Source organism: Schistocerca serialis, chromosome 1 (assembly GCF_023864345.2).
Source record: "Schistocerca serialis cubense isolate TAMUIC-IGC-003099 chromosome 1, iqSchSeri2.2, whole genome shotgun sequence".
Taxonomy (NCBI): domain Eukaryota; kingdom Metazoa; phylum Arthropoda; class Insecta; order Orthoptera; family Acrididae; genus Schistocerca; species Schistocerca serialis.
Genome location: NC_064638.1, coordinates 557799213 through 557816937, shown reverse-complemented (window position 1 = coordinate 557816937; position 17725 = coordinate 557799213). Strand labels below are relative to the sequence as shown.

At 43.9% G+C, this 17725-nt stretch overlaps 1 protein-coding gene across 1 annotated transcript in view; it reads right to left on the bottom strand.

The window, feature by feature from the left end:
• LOC126475444 (protein retinal degeneration B) overlaps positions 1-17725 on the bottom strand; it is a 600634-nt gene that overhangs the window by 242038 nt on the left and 340871 nt on the right. The window contains exon 4 of the mRNA XM_050103311.1: positions 13187-13319. Within this exon, the coding sequence (XP_049959268.1) occupies positions 13187-13319 (133 nt within the window). The remainder of the gene's footprint in view (positions 1-13186; positions 13320-17725) is intronic.

Here is a 17725-nt window from a genome sequence, read left to right as displayed (position 1 = left end):
CAGGAAGGGTTTAGTGTCAAAACTAGTTGTTCTGTGTAGATCCTGCAATAAATCTACCTCGAAAATGACTTCGAACATTGTGCATAATTCATATGTTTCGAATTTGAAGTTAGTGTATGCAATGCGTGCAATAGGAAAAGGAAAAAGGGCTTGTGGTTTGATGGACCTCCCTCCTCCCCATGGACCTCCCTCCCCCCTCAGTAGGTTCAGCAAGTACATAAAAATACTTTTAGGTGCCTTGACGGTTGTGTCTAAACCATTTATGAAACGTGCAGTAGAAGAAACTGTAAATATCAGTGGAACCAGGGAAATTGCTGTTGCACTTATGAGACATGGCAACGTCGATGACATCGTTCGTTGAATGGTGGTGTAAGTGCTACTACTCTGGAGAATGGGAAAGTTGTTGATGTTGAGTGCTTATCTAAGTACTGCAACACCTGCCATGGTAACACTGAAGGACATATTGAACATCTGTGTTCTAAGAATTACGATGGTTACAGTGGAGGTATGGAGTGTGATGGAGCTCTAAAAATATTTCATAGGTTGGTGCCTGTTTGTAAAGTTAGATATACGAAGTACGTAGGCGATGGGGACTCTAAAGCTTTCAATAAAATTAATGAATTCAATGTTTATGGTGATACGTTGGTAACAAAACTGGAGTGTTTTAGACATGCGCAAAAGAGGATGAGTGCTACATTGAGGAAGCTACGGACTGAAATGAAAGGAAAGTTGTTATCTGATGGAAAATCTCTGCCTGGACGAGGCAGGGCGACAGGAACTGAAATAGACCTCCTTCAGAGTTATTATGAACTAAATGCTGGTGTACTCTTTGTGGGAGATTCTTCAGCAGTTGGTTGTTTATTCCGTCGCTGTTTCCTTCTTTCCTGGTGTTCAGGTAACGAAGTTCACCACAACTTCTTCCTCTGAAATCGGCTCGATATGTCTTCTTCATTCCTAGCTGCTAGGAAGATCGGTAGTTGGTCGTCAACCCGACGACTGTGCGCTCGTCCACAACGTCGGCCACTGGCGTGAAATTAGCGATGAGTGCATTCCCGAACACGCTGGCTTTTGCATCTGGCTCACTGAAGTATTCGTTGCCGACTTGTAGCGGTGGTACGAGCAGTCGGCGCCGCAGGAGGTTCCTCTCGATTCTCCAGGCGCTGCCGTCGTCTCGGTTGAGGGTGGACAATAAGTTTGTTCCTCTGTGTTCCTATTTTCTTCGACTGCTATCTTTATCTCCCGTCGCATGCGGTTGACGCGGCGTTTGGTGTCGCATTGGTGAAAGAATTGTCATTCAGGGAACAATCTATTCTTCTCGGTGATATCTGCCAGGTTGTGTGACGGTAACTGCCGCGAAAAGTCTCGTGGTCGCCGCGGTCGTCTCGAGATGGTAGAGTTTGCTGCTTCTAGTATCACAAGGTTGCGGAAAGATAGGGCTGCGTCGCCCCCGACGACTTAGGGGTTAGCCGCGCCTTCCAGAGACCCAAGGATTTCCGCTCGGAAACGATCGCAGTTCAAGTTTCTGTAACGTGAACGCTGATCTGGAAAGGAGGCGCCGATCACGTCCATCTCTTAGATCGCTGGGACATGGTCGGATGATGGGACGTTCCGCGTTTCGGCGTACGTGAACTGTCCGATACCCTTCAGTAGTACGAAGTCGATCACTTCCGGTCGGACTCGGACGGTGAAGTGTGCGGGGTCAAACGGCCCCAGGCAGACTGCGCCGTTTAGATTAACAACGCGGGAGAGCCGGCGCCCATTGGAGTTGGTGAGGTGGGAGTTCCATTCAGGGTTTTTCTCACTGAAATCCTCCGCAATGAAAAGTCGACCCTCGAGTGACAGCAGAGAATTCAAATCCTCGTGTATCAGTCTATCGGGGCTGCCGATATACCGACACGAAGAAATCTTCCCGGCGGTGGTGCTGACGGCCACACCCGTGGCCTTCAACATGTCGAGCTCCGGCAGGTAGACTCGATGATGACGCAGCGATCTCTTGACGAAGGTGGCAGTGCCTGTCGTGACAGTGCTCTGTCGTCTCGGTAGCGGCAATTGCTTGCTGCTCGCACGTTCACCTCGTTTGATGAATGTTTCCTGCACCAGAGAGATGTCAATATCCTTGTCATGTACGAATTGGCTAAATTCGCCCTGCTGGGGACACAGTCCGTTCACATTGAACGTGTATATGGTCAAACCATGGATCTGGGCATTATCCATTATGTCCCTGGATTTTGACGGTGTTGGCCTGGAGAGCCGCCGCTGCTGCTTCGACGAGTGCTGGAATTTGGCGCATAAGCTGGATCAATGCCCGCAGGAACGTAGTGAGTTCGCTGGCGTCCGCTCTTTGCCGCTGTTATTTATCCCTCGCGGGTCCAGGTGTGATTGCGTGCGCCGAAGGCGCGCGTTGAGTCCGATGGTGGGAGGAAGCGTCCGCTACGGTAGGTGGGGAGGGCGGGGGGGGGGGGGGGGGGCGGGGGCAGCATCTCTTTACTCTTTGGCGGCAGTGGCGGAATGAGTTCGTGTCCATTTGCACCGTTGCTCCTTGATAGAGCCTAGTACTGGTTCCCAGGCCTTACTGAGTTGCTAACCTGTCTCCCTGTTGACAACGTTTTCTGTTACCCAAATTTCTGCCCCTAGTAGCTGAGTAGTCAGTGCGACGGCCCGTCAGTCCTAAAAGGCACGGGTTCGATTCCCAGCTGGGTCGGTGATTTTCTCCGCTCAGGGACTGGGTGTTGTGTTGTCCTAATCATTATCCTTTCATCCCCATCTACGCGCAAGTCGCCGAAGTGGCGTCAAATCGAAAGACTTGCACCCGGCGAACGGTCTACCCGACGGGAGGCCCTAGTCACCCAAATTTCTATGGCCCCTTTTAAGATACAGCCCCAGTAGTTATTTACGGATGCAAGTACTTTTGTCTGTCTCTCTGTTGACAACGTTTTCTGTTACCCAAATTTCTATGGCCCCTTTGAAGATATAGCCCCAGTAGTTATTTATGGAGGCAAGTACTTTTGTCTCGTCGTAATTCGCTGTGTGTCCAATGTTTACGCAATGTTCTGCTAGAGCAGATTGGCTTGGTTGGCCTAGGAGTGTGTAGCGTTTGTGTTCTTTGCATCGATCTTCCACCGTAAGGACTGTTTGGCCGATATTGCATTTGCCACAGCCGCACAATTTTTTTATACGCCCTTTTTCTTGAGGCCGACATTGTCTTTCACTGTTCCTAGTAAGGCGCGCGTCTTAGCCGGTGGCCAGAAGACTGCGTCGATCTTGTATTGCCTCAGTAGTCTCCCTATTTAGGACGACACGTTGCCTGCAAAAGGTAGTAACGCCACGCCTTTTTCTGTTCTTCCGTTTGTTCATCTTGGTCGCTAATGCCCTTCTGTTGTCGGAAGGCCCTTTGGACTTGGCGACTGTCGTATCCATTCTTGCAGAACAAAGTCTCCAGGTGTTTGAGTTCTGTTGACAGGATCTGCTGGTCCGAGATCGTATGTGCTCTGTGTACCAAGGTGTTAAGCACTCTGTTTAGCTGAGCCGTATGGTGGCAGCTGGAAGGATGTAGGTACAGGTCAGTGTGTGCGGCTTGCGGAACACACTGTGACCTAGTGAGCCATTTGACCTGCGCTGCACCAAGACATCAAGTAAGGGTACTTGTTCATCTTTCCCGATTTCCGTAGTGAACTGTATGCTATTCTGGATGGAATTTAGATGTTTTAGAAATGTTTGTAAATGATACTTTCCATGTGGCCAGATTACAAATGTGTCGTCCACTTATCGAAAGAAACATACAGGCTTCAGTTCAGCGGTTTTCAGGGCTACTTCTTCGAAACTCTCCATTTTGCTACCACCGGAGTGAGAGAGGGCTCCCCATGGCCACTCCGTCGATCTACTCGTAGTACTGGCCGCTGAAGACAAAAGTAGGTCGATGTTAACACATGTCTGAAAAGTTGTGCCAGTTCTGCCCCAGACTTCTCACTGATTAAGTTGATAGAATCTTCCAGGGGGACTCGTGTAAATAGTGACACGACTTCAGAGCTGGCCATAACGTCGGATTATTGTGAAGCTAGATTATTGTGAAGCTAGCTCCTTTAGGAGGCCAATGAAGTCCGTCGAATTCCGGATGTGGTGCACATATTCGCCCACGAAGAGTCGTAGCAGGCCCGTCAGGTGCTGTACCAGGGGATACGTCGGTGCCCCTATGTTACTAACTATCGGTCGCATCCCATCTTCGTGCGTCTTTGGAAAGCCATATACCCTTAGTGCTACCGTCGAGTGTTGTCGAAGCCTCTTGATGTCCTTATCATCGAGCGCGCCATTTTTCAGCAAGTTGGAGGTGCTTTTTTGTATCTTCTTCGTTGAGTCTTTTAATTTTCCGATATAATGAATCCTCTAGTAATTGCAGTATCTCCTGTTCACAGTCGCGTCTCAAGAATGGCAGTAGCGTTCCCATTGTCGGCGGTGAGAACGACTATCTCTGTATTTTCTCTGAGGTTGCGTAGTGCTGTTCTTTCCGCTCTGGAGATATTGCTTCTGGCCGGTGTTGCTCTCTAAAGAATCCGGCACGTTTCCTTCCTGATTTTTTCAACCTTTTCGTCTGGTAGCCCTCGGATTGCTTGTTCTACTGAAGATGATATTTCAGTGAACGGAAGAGTTACAGGTGTTGGCGCAAAGTTTGAAGAATGTTTATAGCTATGTCGTCAAGTGGTTTTCCCGTGAGATTGATCACGGTGCGTCGTGAGGTCTCTGTTTCTTCTTGTACCTGGGAAGGTAGTCGTACAAACTTAATGAAAATCCACGGAGAAGCAGATCACTACCAGCAACATCTACCGTAGCCTTCGCTTCTACCACCAGCCGACAAGCGGCGCGCCGTCGGCGCACGAAATCGCAACTGGATCCGCGAGGGATAAATACTAGCGGCAGAGAGAGGACAGATGATGACGGAACGGTTATTCGCCGGAATATCCTGGTCATTCAGAGATCGTATCCGGATGTACACCCGAAAACCCTTCAAAGAGAAATAATGATGTACATAATTACAATCCCAGAAGAAGAAAAATGACATTCATTAAGCTACATTAAGGTTGTCTGTAGCATTAACGGAGTCCACGATGCTGCAACCAGAAGTTTTGATTACTTATGCAGTGATATACAACGCCTGACAGACCGCAAAGTAAAATCTGAAACTAAACCGGAAACGTTTATCTTTGACAACTACTCTTATTTCGCATAAAACTGTAATTGTATTGTGTAAATGGTGACGGGGAGGAATTCCTGACTAAGTGTGTTTGTCTTTAATTAAGAAAGTAATAAATTATAAGCGTGGAGACATATACAGGGTGTCCAATTTATCTTGACCACCCTAAATAACTGTTTGTCCAGATGCAAATTACAAAATATTTCAAGCAAATGTTCTTTAGCTATCAGGAGGACATCAATCAGCATGATTGTCTTCGTTGTAGCTTTGTTTTTTACAAAGATATGAACAGCGGTATGACAGTTTTAAATGGCACCCTGTATTTTTTATTCGGCAATTCATTATCTCTCCTAAAGACCTATTCAAAAATGTATCACAGTGTACCATTTACTGAAACTCAACGTTATCAATTACATAACATAACACTGACGTTGACGCTCCCAGTGCTTAGTGCAGGTTCAAATGGCTCCAAGCACTAGGAGTCTTAACATCTGAGGTCATCAGTCCCCTAGACTTAAAACTACTTAAACCTAACTAACTTAAGGACATCCCACGCACCCATTCCCGAGGCAGGATTCGAACCTGCGACCGTAGCGGTCGCGCGGTTCCGGACTGAAGCGCCTAGAACCGCCTCGGCCACAGCGGCCGGCCTTAGCGCAGGTACTCGGGGTAATGGAACACATCCACGTGCTGACGTTGACAGAGTTGTGTGAGTAGAATATACACCAACGAAGAGAAAGTAGAAATGCTACTCATTTATGGGGAATGTAAGTTAGCAGAACAGTAACTGCAATACTGTTTTCTTACGTACGGGTACATTTAGTACAGTAGTTTGCTCCTTTTAAATACTGTTATGTAGAGTAGGCATACAGTAAAGGCTGTCCTTACAAACTGCATCGACATAACGTTTCTTTTATTGTTGTTGTCGAAGGTATGCGAAATGCTATGCAGGCAGCGGAACTGTACAGAGAGCGATATCCTGACAAGAACCCACCTTCCTGACGGATTTTTTCTCGTCTTGTTGCGACGCTCCAGGAAACGGGATGTTTCAACCCACGACAACGCAATCGTCGTAGCACTTGCAAAGACGAAGCTGCCGAAATTACTGTTCTCGCTTCCATTGCTATGAATCCACATGTGAGCACACGACAGCTAGAACACGAGATTGGCATTCCTAAAACCAGTGTACATCGTATTCTTACACGTCACCGTTCCATCCTTACCATGTACTCCTACAACAAGAATTGCATGGGGATGATTTCCAGAATCGTGTACAGCTCTGTCAGTGGGCACAGCAGCAAATCCTCGCCAACCCGAACTACTTCTCCTATGTTCTATTTACCGATGAATGTTCCTTCTCAAACAAAGGACAGGCAAGTACAAGGAACATGCATTATTGGTCCAGCGATAACCTACGATGGCTTAGACAGGTGGAACATCAGCGTCAATGTAGAGTTAACGTCTGGTGTGGGATGCTTGGTACTACAATTATTGGCCCTTATTTCATCAATGGTAGTCTAAACGGCATAGCGTATGCCAACTTCCTCAGACGAATTCTTCCTCCTCTTCTGGATGAAGTGCCGTTAAGAACCAGAATTCTTATGCGGTATCAACACCATGGATGCCCAGCACATAATGCCTTGCGTGCACGTCGTGTTCTGAACCGAAGGTATCCTGCCAGAGGAATTGGTCGAGGAGGGACAGTTACTTGGGCTGTCAGGTCTCCTGATTTAAGTCCTCTGGTCTTTTTTATTTGGGGATGCATTAAAGACGTTGTCTATCGCGATATTCCAACAACTCTAGAGTATATGCAGGAACGTATCGTGCTTGCTTGTAATTCTCTTTAGCAGGCAACACTGGAAGCAGTAAATAATTCTTTCATTCAATGAGTGCACCAGTGTATCAGTGTCCAGGGTCATCACTTTGAGCAGCTTTGAATGTTCTACTCCTGGGCAATGGTACAGGAGTCAAAGTCAATTTTGTGTTATGTTTTTACTTGGTCTCCGTTTGTTTTCTGAAAACTCCAGCAAGTGTACGAGTTTGTGATCCTGGGCTCAAAGTCAATATTGTGTTATGTAATTAATAACGTTGTGTTTCAGTGAGGAGAGGAAGTGAATTACCAAATAAAAAATACAGGGTGCCATTTAAAAAATTCACACCACTGTTCGTATCTTTGTAAAAAACAAAGCTACAACGAAGGTAATCATGCTGATTGATGTCCCCCTGACAGTTAAAGAAGATTTGCTTGAACCATTTTGTAATTTGCATCTGCAAAAACAGTTATTTAGGGTGGTCAAGACAAATGGAACACCCCATATACAAAAAATTGATGTTAATATAAAATGATTCGTTCCACATAATTAAGATTTACCGTGAAAATTATACACGGGCCATGACACTAACTATCTACCTAGATAATTAACCACTGTATATCACAAGGCATGGTATAGACTTATATACTTTGAAAACCTCAAAACGAATTTCGAAAGAAAAATGAAGCAGGTGATCAACTTAGACATACATTCCTATTTTAATGCGTTTGGTTATTCATTAAAAACTGACAGAGTTACTGGCGACAAATACTCCGGAAAAAGAAGCAATTAGGCTACTGTTGACGTGATGGGTCTATATGCAACAAAGGTTAAGCTATTATTACTAAAAAATATTTGACTTAAATACATGTTAAAGCAAAATATTCATTTTACGCGGTCTAAGCGTTAAAGACCACTCGTTAATTACATTTATAGTGTTGTACACTGCTGGACATATTCCAAAAAATTATATTTTTTTTGACCCTGTAAATTGTTATTACTGATCACACACTGACTGACGCATCATAGGTAAGATTTAAAAATCAGAAGACATGTGAACTACAGTGAAACTAATGTACTGACAACCCAATAAAACAAGAACCCTATTCCGCATGGAGGTATACCTCTATGCAGTTGTATTTCTCTGACATTTCAATAACCGTTCACTTTGTTGACATCCACAAGATACGACAGCATGCCTAGGTTCTTTCCTCACTGCACACATTTATGGGTATGCGTGAGTATACATACAATTTTTATGTTCAGAAAAATTTGAGAGTGTGAAATTAATAGCATCTACAGTTGTGCTTCTCAATAGTTTTGTAGAACTACAGCCACTGCCAGTAATAACAACAACAGTAATGGTTCAAATGGCTCTGAGCACTATGGGACTTAACATCTGAGGTAATCAGTCCCCTAGAACTTAGAACGACTTAAACCTAACTAACCTAAGGACATCACACACATCCATGCCCGAGGCAGGATTCGAATCTCCGACCGTAGCGGTCGCGCGGATCCAGAATGAAGCGCCTAGAACCGCTCGGCCACTCCGGCCGGCTAACAACAGTAATAACAATAATAAGATGCATACCTTATCTGAAAGAATGTGTAAGCTTTCACAACTTTCCATTTCATTTCACGTGTTTGTGTAAATGAGTGTTTTTATACTTTTCCATTTTTTCGGACAAATGTACAAGTCTCCTAAGAGACATATTAGCTCACGAATTAACTTCCGGGCTGAAAATCAGATATTCTTACGCTGTACCCACACAGTAACTTGTGCTAACTGTACACTTGGTTATTAAATGTTCGCTTGTAGTCATGTTTATTTGATTTCGTCACTATCTCAATCAAAGAACCTGTTCTTGGAAGCCCTAGTTCCTTTGTGGCTAACTTCTCCTGGTAATTTACTTTTCTCTTCCCAGAATGAGATTTTTTCTCTGCAGCGGAGGGTGCGCAGATATGAATCTTCTTGGCAGATTAAAGTTGTGTGCCGAGGCTCGAAATCGGGACATTTGCCTTTCGTGGGCAAGTGCTCTGCCGGTTGAGCTACCCAAGCACGACTCGCGACCCGTCCTCACAGCTTTATTTTTCTGTTAGCATACAAATACAACATCATTCATGTTTACACTGCACACGAAAGCCGTTTTCCGCACAGTAAATAACCAACTCCAAACACAACGTGCCGTTTGCGGAAATGAGTAAACTCAAGTAGCAATGTCTACCAACATGGTCACTTGAATAGAATACAAATGAGGAGTGAGATCCATAAGGGCCTAAAGAAAGCACACAGCTGTCGATCCCACAACTAAATGAATTTCAGAGAAACCACTGATACTACCTTTCGTGAATTTTGGTGTACAGAGTGGACCTACAGCACAGATAAATTCGACTCACCATAAGATGAACAGGTTTCAGAAGCATGAGTAAATGCTACAATCCCACAATCGTCGGTGATGTACTGTAGGTTCTTACGATTCTCACAAGGGAAATTCCCGCCCAGATTTAGTGGTAAGAGGTCCCCGTGGACAGTCGTTCAAAAACTGAACACAGATCAATAATGAAAACAGGAAGAAGGTGTACTGAACTGTGAAAAACAAGCAAAATAGAGACAGCGAACGGTCCAAGCTCAAGAAGTACTAAATAGAAAACAGCCTAATAGTAATGGCCCCATACACGGCATTAGTGACAGTATGTGTATCATGTGATAGGAGCCTCTTATCGACGCACCTAATTGGTACGCCTGGTGAGTGAGATATGCCTCCTTGCCCGATTTAGATGTTCGTATGAATGTCAATGTGATCACTTGCAAAGAAATAGTTTGTCAAATAAGCTGCAACAAATGGACGCAACTGTTTCACAATCACAAAGTTTTCCCTGTGCTGTATTAAAACATACGTTTTTAACGTTTTTGAAGTTGCGTTCGTTTAGGAAATTTTTAGTCTCGACTTTCGTTGTTGCAACATTGTTCACATCAGTTTAACTACTGTTTTCATTATGTGAGATGACTATGTGGTATCTTGTCTGCTCTACATTCATCTCATTTACTTGCGAAGTAATGTATTCTTACCACACGCTCTTATTCTGTAACCAATTTACAGTATAACAATTGCCAAGATTACAGAAAGAGAAACATTTCTATTACTGGAAGAACAGTTCATAATTTTGTGAAAAAATAAATTAAAAATTGGCAATAGGGAGTTATGAACACTGCCCACTCGCATTGCAGTCCAGCACCGTGTCCACTTAACCACGACGCCTTAGCTATTCAACTTCGCCCTATGTTGTACTTTTTAAGCGTATGTTAGACCGTTTGCTGTTTCTGTTTTGCTTTTTTTGTCACAGTTCAGTACATATACTTCCTGTTTTCATGCTTGACCCGTATTTGGTTTTTGACGAGTTATGCACTGGACATAGATGAAGATGAAATGGGAGATATGATACTGCGTGAAGAATTTGACAGAGCACGGGAAGACCTAGATCAAAACAAGGCCCCGGGAGTAAACAACATTCCATTAGAACTACTGACAGCCCCGAGAAAACTCTACCATCTGGTGAGCAAGATGTATGAGACAGGCGAAATACTCTCAGACTTCAAGAAAAATAGAATAATTCCAATACCAAAGAAAGCAGGTGTTGACAGGTGTGAAAAATGCCGAATTATTAGCTTAATAAGTCACGGCTGCAAAATACTGACACGAATTCTTTACAGAAACGGAAAAACTGGTAGAAGCCGACCTTGTGGAAGATCAGTCCGCATTCCGCGGAAATGCTGGAACACCTGAGACAATTCTGACCCAACGACTTATCTTAGAAGACGGATTAAGGAAAGGCAAACCTGCGTTTGTAGCATTTGTAGACTTAGAGAAAGCTTTTGACAATGTTGACTGGAATACTCTTTTTCAAATTCTGAAGGTGGCAGGTGTCAACTATAGGGAGCGAAAAGCTATTTACAATTTGTACACAAACCAGGTGGCAGTTACAGGAGTCGAGGGGCATGAAAGGGAAGCAGTGGTTGGGAAAGGAGTGAGACAGGATTGCAGCCTATCCCCGATATTATTCAACCTGTATATAGAGCAAGCAGTAAAGGAAACAAAAGAAAAACCTGAAGTAGGAATGAAAATCCATGGAGAAGAAATAAAAACTTTAATTAAATCAGGTGATGCTGAGGGAATTAGATTAGGAAATGAGACACTTAAAAGTAATACATGAGTTTTGCCATTTGGGGAGCAAAATGGTGGTCGAAGTAGAGATGATATAAAATGTAGACTGGCAATGGCAAGAAAAGTATTTATGAAGAAGAGAAATTTGTTGGTTCAGATGGCTCTGAGCACTATGGGACTTAACATCTGAGGTAATCAGTCCCCTAGAACTTAGAACTACTGAAACCTAACTAACCTAAGGACATCACACACATCCATGCCCGAGGCAGGATTCGAACCTGCTACCGTAGCGGTCGCGCGGTTCCAGACTGAAGCGCCTAGAACCGCTCGGCCACAGCCGCCCGGCAGAAATTTCTTAACATCGAGTACTGATTTAAGTGTCAGGAAGACTTTTCTAAATGTATTTGTATGGATGTGAAACATGGACAATAAATAGTTTATACAAGAAGAGAATAGAAGCTTTCGAAATTTGGTGCTACAGAAGAATGCTGACAATTAGATGGGTAGATCACGTAACTAACGAGGAGGTACTGAATAGAATTGGGGCGAAGAGGAATTAGTGGCACAACTTGACTAGAAGAAGGGATTGGTTGGTAGGACACGTTCTGAGGCATCAAGGGATTACCAATTTAGTATTGGAGGGCAGCTTGGATGGTAAATATCATAGAGAGAGACCAAGAGATGAATACACTAAGCAGATTCAGAAGGATGTAGGGCGCAGTAGTTACTTGTAGATGAAGAAGCTTGCACAGGATAGAGTAACATAGAGAGCTGCATCAAACCAGTCTCTGGACTGAAGATCACAACAACATCCACTGGACCAGCAGTGGCTGCTGTGTAAGAGCACTTGAACGCCTGAACACACAAACTTTTGACACCTTGCACATTTACTGTTTTTTTTTCCTTCGAATGCTGTTAAACATAATATAGCTGCAGAAATCTGAAATACACAGCACTTAAGTCTATCGCGCTATGCCACATTGCTACCTCTCTCCACTCGGTGAAACTTGGGACCAGGGGGCGAGCACACCGTCAGTTATGCACGTTTTAAAGAGCTTCTGCACATGCGCGACTGGCATGACGTTATTGCCTTATGGGTCACATACATGCGGATCAGATAAACAATGTGCCTGTACGTTAGTGGGAAATGATGGGCTTCAGATCGGCATGCCCGATCCGTTCAAGATATCCACAGAAATGGCCTGTGGTTCTGGCCCTGGAAGTCCACTCGTATGGCCAGCTATTCAGGTGTCACAGACACCATGTTGATGCAATGAGACTGTGGTGGCTAATCCATGCAACAGATAACGCGCGCAAGTACTCTGAGAGTCAATACTAATGAGGATAGGCAGCAACTTACCGTTAAGATGATTGCTGAGCTGCACACGGGCACGTAGAAAACACTATCACACTCTCACAACTAAATTTTTGGCCATAGCCTTTGTCAGAAAGCGAGAGCATACACTCATTCACACAATTACTTAGGCACAACTCATGACCACATGATGGCCGCTCCAACTGTTGTGTCAACAGTCTCTGATAATCAGATCCAAATAAATGGCTCCTCACATCTCCCTGCCTCTCGTCGGCAGCAGCTAAGCTAGCGGCAAGAAGTGCTGCAGCACTGACTGCAAGTTGAGGGAATGGTAGAAGGGAAGAGGCAATAAGAATGAGGGAGTAGGGAAGCGGTGCACATACTCGGCTGTGCCCGGCCAGTGCCGATGCATGACATCTCAATTAATAAACTTTATCTACTGAGATAAAAAAATTCCAGTGTTTTTCCCTGATTTCCCTGACATGTTTGAAATTCCCTGATTCCAGAACTTGTGGCAATCCTGACAGTGCTGCTTTGAATGCTTTCAGACAAAGTCAAATGGGCCCAGAAGGATCTATCTTTTCAACTACTGTGACCGTCAGACTGCAAAGTGTCACCTGCATCTATCCAGTGTGGCTTAGCTGGAAAATACTGATGTCTGTCAATTATGACCATGGCAGGCACGGAGTGCAGAACGAAAGACGTTGCTTACCTGGAAGGTGGCTGCCGACGTGGTAGAGCTTGTGCGTGTACTGTCCTTTCCCACCGGGTCCATCATCGTACGGTTCATTGACTAGAATTTCCACACCGCTGCCAGCTCCTTTGCTCTCTTCACGACTTTTTTTCTACAGAAAGACATTAAAATGTATTAGTCATGATGTAATACGAAAATTTTGTTTAAATCAAAACAAAAGATAGGTGTGTGTGTGTGTGTGTGTGTGTGTGTGTGTGTGTGTGTGTGTAAGAGAGATGGGGTTAGGGGAGGGGGGGGGGGGGGGACAGGGGGAGGTGAAATGTGGGAGTGTGTTGACAGTAAAAGCAACAATAGTAAAAAAGGCACGCCTAATATTAGACGCTTCAGGGCACGAAAATTGACTCCAAATTGGAAAAATCGTTACCGGTTTAAAAAATTTAACTGCACCGTCTTTTTTTTTTTTTTCAGAACAGCTATAATCAAACCCAACATGGAGGACCATTTAGAAATTAGCAACGAATTGGCAGAGCTATCTACAGGGACAACCTCTTGCGTTTCACGAGGGTGATACATGCGTCGAACATAATGAGTTACGGAACTCCCAGCTGGCTTTGCTACAGTCAGGAAGCTGGCATGTATAAACATACTGCAAAACGATTGAGTGTTGTGTATATGGAGTTGTAGAAGCACATTCAAAATGCAAATGAGGTCTGTTTCGCAGCTTATTGTGTAGCTACAAATCGTAACAATAAAAAATATAATCTGTTAACATAATAATAATAATAATGTTACATCCAGGAAAGATGAAAACACCTCAGGTTACAATTCATTTCTCGTCTTAAAGGGTTTTCAGTGCTACGATTACCACTGTACTACTGTGAACGGTACATATTACAATGCACTCAGGTTTATTATTATATGTTAACATTGGCAGGAAGTGGATATTCGTTTAATTACATTTCCCTATACGTATTGGGAAAACCACTACCGCGTTTAGTTCAAATGGCTCTCAGCGCAATGGGACTTAACATCTGAGGTCATCAGTCCCCTAGAACTTCGAACTACTTAAACCTAACTAACCTAAGGACATCACACACATCCATGCCGGAGGCAGGATTCGAACCTGCGACCGCAGCGGTCGCGCGGTTCCGGACTGAAGCGCCTAGAACCGCTCGGCCACAACGGCCGGCTACCGCGTTTAGTGACCGGGATATACAGGTATGGAAGTAATAGTCATCCCCGATAGCTGACTGTTCAGCGTGACGGAATGCCGTCTTACGGGCCCGGGTTGGATTCCCGGCTGGGTCGGGGATTTTCTCCGCTCAGGGACTGGGTGTTGTGTTGTCTTCATCATCATTTCATCCCCATCCGGCGCGCAGGTCGCCCAGTGTGGCGTCGAATGTAATAAGACCTGCACCAAGGCGACCATTTCCATGGAAGTAACAGCATTAAAAATAGCAGTTTTTCAGTTGATATCCACGCCATTCTTCTGTTACTACATGTCGTCAGCCGCTGGAGTGCTAGCGTTGCTGCAGCTATCGAAAGGTTGCATTTTTACTCTATAGTGTTTCATGACTGTTTGTCGTTGACAGTAGTGATACAATGAACTTTAAGTGTGATAAAGATGTGGCTCATTACAGTTCTACTACGTGCTGCGATGTTATCGCTCACTTCTGTTTATTCTCTGATCTCATATTTATTTCTTTGCTTTTAATGTTATAATGTTTAGGTTCGCGAGTCGTTCGCGTCTGTTGTTAATAAAGTATTCATACTAAGAACGCAACATGTTTTGCGACTACCAACGCTTGGAGTAGTGCCGCTCCGTAAACTGAATATGAAAACACCGCGCTACGCATCTGCTGCATACTGAATCATAACTATCTAGAATGCAGAGTCCGACGCTGACTGTCAATGTGCTTACAAACGCACTCGACACCCGTATCACAGTTAAACCATCACCGTTGGGACAACAAAATTCTGTTCTATGGTCTGCACAAAGGCAGTTTGTGTTAGGCTACATAACCTTCGACGAAACCAAGTATAGTCACCACACTCAATGAGGACATGGCCATGGCAATGCAGGATATTTTGGCCTCACCACCAAGCACTGATAAGTAAGCTGCCATTAAAAATTCTCTAATCAATCGCTTAAGTCGCAATTTGAAGCCAAGCGATTGGAAAAGTTACTCCTTTACAGTTGCTGCGTCGCCTATCGACTCCAGCAAGCAATGTAGTCAATGAAGATATTCTACGATACATCTGGCTGTCGCACGTACCGCCTAACGCACAGACTGTATGCGCCAGCGAGCTCGACGCCCATACAAGATGTATCTGCCTGCTTGTGTTACAGTCGTATGCCCACACTCATACAGTGCCTTCGCTTCACTACAAGCACAAGATTGCTGACCTTATCGCACAAGTCGCCTCTGTTCAAGCGTAACAGTGCAGCCCCCAGTCACAGCTGCAAAGGTATGCTGATACCACAGATGGTTTGGTGCCGAAGCACGAAAATACTATCCCCCGTGAGAGTTGGAAAATGTGATCAGAAGTCAGTAATGACAGCAATGGCTTCTAGGCCCCACAGAACACATGTTTTAGTGGACACATATGCCGACGTATCGGTGTACCTATCGTCTCAACCACGTCGCCAGAAATTACTACTGTGGTCTCTCTGCTGTCAATGATTCAGTTAAGATACCTGGTCGCGTGACACACTCACTGTACTTAAGCCTCCGTCATGAGTTTATGTGGCAATGGTGGTAGACTCAGTATATCCCAGCCTTGGAGCAGACTTTATCATTTTACAGTCTTCTATCGGATCTTGGCCACTGCTGCTTCTCCATAGAACTACTAACTTAGCGTCGTACACGCTGTGCAGACAACACTGTCATAAGCACGGTCACTGGTGATTCTCCATGTTTAGAAATTCTTGAACAGTTCCCAGAGATAACTCAGCAGCTATCCATACTAATGGCTGTACAACATTCAGGAATGCATTATATTCTTACCACGCCAGTACCACCAACTCACCGTCGATCTCGTCAACTACCACCCGAGAAACTGAATGTAGCGAAGAATAAATTTTCTTATATGTTCACCATAGGGGTCTGTCGTCCACCGAATAGTAGTTGGGCATCGCCTCTGTACATATTTCCAAATGAAATACAACAACTCTTTGTTTTACATTCCTTTTTCGATACCCCAATGAAATACTCTCCAAAGAGGTAATTCACTGGAAGTTTCGTAATTCCAATTCTATATAATAAGTGATTTCGTATAATACATTAAATTTCATATAATTTATTATTTCATTTGTTTACCTGTATGCCATGTTCGTCCAGTATATGCTAGCATTATTTTGTATTCACTAATTAAGCCATAATTAAGAAAAATTAGGTTGGCATTGTTCTTTTTCACTGTTTTGTATAATGCAATGTATATCTTACGTAAAAATCTTTTTATATTGTATACGCCAGTTTGGGCATAAAATACGAAAGCTTTTGTGTATAGTTATTCATAATAACTTTTAATTGTTATTTTTATAAATTCGCACTATAGTTTTGTTAACTTCACTGTTAAGAACACATAAATAGCGGGAGCAGAAGGCTCAGGAAAGCTTAGTTGGAGACAGTTCACTGTCTGTGTCGCACGTCAGTGTATAATACAATTGTTGTACTACGGTTTTTTGACTCTGCAGCCTGTTATGTGGAGTGGGCTCCCACCAAGAAGTTGTACAGTTTGTCATTAATAAATAACTATTAAACGACATGGTACCTGGATTATTTCATTGAATTCACGTAACTACATCCAGTTTGCAGATGAAATGGACCTGGGCGACGACTTAACCAGCAGCGGCAGGAAGCAGATTACACCGAACTACGATATGTATAAGCAATGAACTAAATTTTAAATATCACTGCAGAACTAATTACTAAAGTGTAATGTTTGGAAACTGTTCCAGCATAAACATATGTCTCAAAGTTATCCTTGAGTGGTGGAGGCCTAAGTGATCAAGAACAAAGACACCCCCATAATCACACGTTCTTGTTGTCATTGGAACACAAGTATAACAACTAACTTTTCAAATGCTCTGTTTAATCAAGTAATCTTTCAATGATTATTTTTGTTGTATTTATGCCACAATTCCAGTCTCCCCTCTCCAAAAAATTTCGTTACACAGAGAAGACCTGATGGCGCCTATGCGGTAATTACCGGCAAGTTAACGTTAGAACAATTCCCGAGTGATATTCTATTCAGCATGTTTAAGATTTCTCGTTCCATGTTCACAATAGATATCTCTTCTCCACAACAGACTTGGTATGAGCTTCGTACCAAATACCCACTGCTCTGGGAAACGTACCTAAGGCCGCAGTCTGTACTCCATTTGGCCCATTAGAGTTCACTAGGATGCCTTTTGGATTGTGCAACGCAGCACAAACATTCCAGCACTTTACAACCGAAGTCACACGTCATCTCGATTTCTGCCACATCAATACTGACGATTTTTTTGGTAATTTACAGCTCCAAAACAGAATATCTGGAGCATTTATGACAACT